We start from the raw sequence: 4,674 nt of genomic DNA on the forward strand, positions 1-4,674 counted from the left end.
ATTTTAGAATGAATATAATGTGCAAAGAGGGCTTCAAGAAACACCCGCCCCTGCCAGCTGACTGGTGGGCTATGGGATTTTTAATGCAGCTGCAGCTTTTCATTCAGATGCTGAGTGGAGCGGCGGATGACCGGAGGAGGGACTCTGCCCAGAGGAAACCAGACGGCTCTAATCGCATTTTCACAAAACTCACTTTGATGCATAGCTGAGGGATTCTTCCGCTACCTGTGATATTCATATGGGGAAGTGCTGCCCTGGAGAAAGACTGAGAGGATTGCGGCAATTCAAAGCATCCCGAATGATCGGAGCTCAGCAGCAACATCTCATTGTGTGAAATGCGTCACCGAGATCCAGTTTACCCATTTCAGCTCTCCACTAAAGGACTGGTCCCCGTATTGACCGTTGTGTCAGGTAATAATTCAGCTTTTCAACATAATCTTCATAACTCTAATAATTTCCAGGCTCTGAATAACACTGATGCAGACACAATCCTCTGCGTAAAAGCTGACTTTTTGCGCTGCGTGCGGAGACTGGTGGCTTAATCTCACAGGCCTTTAATTATAACAGATGATGTATTGTTCCGAGTTCCACCCAATCTTATTCTAATCTGGGCCAAGGCAGGGGTCTATGGAGCATGACTCAAAAGGTGCGCTGTCTCCACGTTTATCGCACCGTTGGATTTCAGTGCCTCTTTTGAAGCAGGCTGAGCGGGTCACATGTATTTTCTCTTCGGTGCAGGTAACCACATGCGCGGGCCGGTGTCACCGTGCTGAGCCCGAAGAGCACGAAGGGTATTGGGGTCAGACAGAGACACGAGTGGTCGGAGACAGACGGACCGGATGACAGCCAGACCCGCCGAGGCCTCGTCTGGGCTGTCGGTGCCGCTGCACCGCTGCCACGGAGGTTTCCAAGCCAATAATGGCACCTGCGCGGAGCATCTCAGCCTCTTCCCGCCGTTCTCCTCCACCCTCGCTCTCCTCGTGCTGGTGGCCGTGCTCGTGGGGATCATCCTTGTTTCCCTGGCAACGTTCCACTTCCACAAGAGGAAGCTTCGAAATAGGAAGATCCAGCGCGCGCAGGAGGAATACGAGCGCGACAGTCGCAAACCCGCGCGCGCCCGGGCGAGCGGGGAGCCCGTGAGGCCGTGCGTCATCGTCCGACCGGTGAGGCGCGATGAGAAGCTCTCGTGCCAGAGCACGGACAGCGGAGACGTCGCGGCTGAGGGCCAACCGGCGCCGCACGAGGCAGTTCCTCTTGACTGTTAACTCAGAGAAACTTCAGGGAACGAGACTGTGGACTAAACCGGAAAAGCAATAAGGCACAAAGATTCACTCCCATCTCCGCTGCTTGTAGATGACATAGAAAGCAGTAAAATGCAGAATACTGAGCAGATTAGGCCTTTAGGGATAATAGTGACCCACAGGTTAGCTGTGTGCCAGCACACCTCCATAGTATAACACACACACGGGCCACGCACCAGCTACTGGTTTAATCAGAGTTAAGGAAAAAAGATGAAGGCTCGGATGGGTCAGGATGGGAGTCATGAGGACATGGAGACTCAGAATGAAGGTTCTGCCTCGGAAAGAATATAGCCTGGCCAGGTACCTGAGGGGGGAGTAGAATACTGATGACTAGGGATAAGCTAAGGGATGAAGGACAAGAATGATGGTGAATGGATTTGCTGTAACCGGACTGGATTTACATGAATTTGACCAAACTGGTCAGTACACAACCGGATTTGTGTGAGGCTTGTTTTGTATCATGCTCTCAGATTACTTTAGTTGTGAGTTTATTGGTGGATTTGTATTGTGTAAAGAAATGTAATTTAATTTAGCTAAGTTTATGAGAAGAGTTTAATGACAAGTCGAGAGAAAGGAGTGGGATGACATGGGGATGAGGAAGATGATAAGGGTTGGGATGAGCATGAAGGGATTAGGAGGAATAGCATGAGTGGGATCAGAGATTGGGATGAGGAGAATGAGTTGAGAAATGAAGGGCAGAGAAAGGGTGGGGATTAAAAACGAGGAAAATAAATAAAAGGGAAGAGATTGAGTGGGATTAGTAAAGCATGAGAAAGGTCTCATAAAGCTGACCACTGGTGACAAGTTGCAAACAAAATTACTTAGTGTTTTTAATGTGCTTGCCTGAGCCACGGGCCTGCACTTTCACATCACTGTAACTGTTCAAAAATATGCAAGAATCTGACTAGATGTGAAGCAGGCGAGACAAAGTTGCAAATAAAATAAACATTTTGTAATTCAATTACAAGATATAATGTACAAATGTTGCATGAATGTTGCAATTCATTAACAGTTTCAACAATAAGCACCAATTCCAAATGAAAACTTCTGTATTTACTCTCATTTTTATGTTTCCAACCAGTCGCCAACAGTTGCATTACAGGATGAGACAGCAAAGGACTGACATAAGGAAGACAGAGGAAAGGGTGAATAGTACCCGTGCTGGATCATGAACGTTTGAAAGGTGATTTGTTTATTGTGGTTGTGGCGTGGCCCTTTCTCCACAACCTGAGTTAACACCATTTAGCTCTTTAACTCTTTCTAAAACTGTATTAGCCTGCTTTGATTTTTGGACCTCTTCTTGTCCTCTCTGCCTTGTTTTGACTCAAAGATGTTTAAACTTTAAATCCTCACTGGGACATGACACATGGGAGTGTGACAATACTAAGACTCAGTGACACAGCTCTGTCATCGATTGCCCGCTGACCTTCCTTGGCATGTCCTCCAACACACTACCAGTAGTTAGACTATAATGGATGTTGTGGTGCTGTTAGCCAGTGCAAAGCTGCACATACGCTATAGAAATAGCTTATTTGTTTGCTATTTTTCTTCAATTAAGTGACTTAGCATATTTGCATAAAGTACTGTCCTCCGATGTCGTTTAGACATATGTTGGTAGCTATAGATAGCTTGACAGGATGCAAGACCTTTTGCTGTAGTTATGCACACAAACCTGTTTTCCTTAAAGTGTCAAATAGCCTAGCAAGTTTTAGTGCTTATACAGAATTTTGATTTATGAATATTTATAATCTATTCTCTGAAGTATATTAAACTGAGAACTCTTCCCAGCAGAGGCTCTCAGTTGAAGCCAGTCTTTTTTGATCTGTCATATCGTGTCATTGTGAGCCTGATAAAATACTGTCATTTATTATGTGAATACATTGTAAATGTATGCCACTGTGTGAGCTGGAATGTTTTGCAGTAACATCTTTCTGGAGTTCATATAACCTGCCTTATCCAAGGAAACTATGTAATATTTATAAATAAATGCGTAATGCCTAAAGGCTTTGCTGCTCTTTATGTTAATATCAGGGCTGCATGTTGAACCATGGTGACCCAAGGTCAGGTTATAGGTGTAAGGTAGACGTGCCACTGGGTGCTGGAGAGCGTAGCTGCATTGCCGCCATATTGGACGGGTTCCTCACTCTCCAAACCCAACTAGAGTCAAGGCAGTGTGAGCAACTATGCCCCTTTTCTAGCCTACTTGGTGGGATTTTATATTTAAATTTTTGTTCATTTATTTTATTTAACTATATCTATATTTTAAATATCATGTCTGATTTAAAAGAAAAAGCTTGATAAATGTGGGTTTTTTTAGTTTGCTAAACAAAATAAAATAAATGCACTGGATTAAAATGGAGACCCATCCAAGATGGCGGCCAGCCACTACAGCAGCTCCAAAAAGCAGTGCCAGTCCACGTTGTGTATGTGATGTCTGTGGGTGTTAGAGGACCATGGAGGAAAGCCAAGATATCCCTAACAACACCACACACCTCCTCCTTGGGGATCGCAGAGCATTCGTCTTTTAGAGAGAAAATGTAATTCCTCCAGGGGACTCTTGGTCTGTCCCAGGATCTCATTTCAGTGGGACGTGTACGCAAAGCAAGGAAACCTCCTGGTCATACGTTGGAAAAATATCAGCCAACTTCTTTTGATACAGAGAAGCTGTATTTTTCTTGTTTTGAGCGTCACAGTCGTTGTTATGATAAGTGAATGATGGACTGTTGATGGACCAGTAAAGTCTTTCTTTTCAACCATCTTTCAATCTAGAGTTTTGTCTTTACCATCATTAGACTGGAGCAAGTCCTCAATACGGAAGACAAAGCCCTGATTTATTAGTCTATCTTTCTCCCTCCACACTAAAATCACTCACAAGAAACAACAAAAGATCAAATACATCCATTTGAAGCAGAAACACACAAACAACCCAAAGGAAATATCCCACCCTTTTCCAGTTAATCACCATGGTGTCAGATTACCTGGAGCTGAAGCCTAGTTCTCCGTCAGCAAATTTGCACTCACCAACAACACCAGCGCCGTTGACAAATTCAAAGGAAGTGGTGTTGTAGCGAGCGTGTACTTTTAGTGGTTCCGTTAGAACCTTAGAATACGTTGCTTTTTCAGGGTAATGAGGCCGTAGGTGAGTTTTATTGTACAGACCCTGGTTTGGACTCCCTAATTAGAACTCATTTTCTATTTTAAGGTGGAATGGAGATTGTTGTACTTGTTCTTCTGTGACAACACACTTTCCTTTTAAGTTCCTGTTATTCAGTGGTTCTGAAAGTTTACTGGAGGCCATCCAGCTGACTATTATTTGGGGCCTATCAGGATTAACTTGCGCCTCTGTCAGCAATGTGGGCGATGGTAACTAGAA

The 4,674-nt window shown here is 44.5% G+C and overlaps 1 protein-coding gene across 2 annotated transcripts; it reads left to right on the forward strand.

The window, feature by feature from the left end:
* Positions 1 to 208: 208 nt before the first annotated feature.
* LOC107386638 (uncharacterized protein C11orf87 homolog) lies at positions 209 to 1,468 on the forward strand. Of its 2 annotated transcripts, XM_054730662.2 has the most exons (3): positions 272 to 411; positions 568 to 646; positions 739 to 1,468. In XM_054730662.2, exon 3 carries the CDS (start codon positions 840 to 842, stop codon positions 1,263 to 1,265), a length of 426 nt encoding a protein of 141 aa, XP_054586637.2. In that variant the 5' UTR covers positions 272 to 411; positions 568 to 646; positions 739 to 839; the 3' UTR covers positions 1,266 to 1,468. The 2 variants fall into 2 exon arrangements, with proteins under 2 accessions (XP_054586636.2, XP_054586637.2); XM_054730661.2 differs by lacking the exon at positions 568 to 646 and having other exon boundaries at positions 209 to 411.
* Positions 1,469 to 4,674: the final 3,206 nt, after the last annotated feature.

Source organism: Nothobranchius furzeri, chromosome 10 (assembly GCF_043380555.1).
Source record: "Nothobranchius furzeri strain GRZ-AD chromosome 10, NfurGRZ-RIMD1, whole genome shotgun sequence".
Classification (NCBI taxonomy): Eukaryota; Metazoa; Chordata; class Actinopteri; order Cyprinodontiformes; family Nothobranchiidae; genus Nothobranchius; species Nothobranchius furzeri.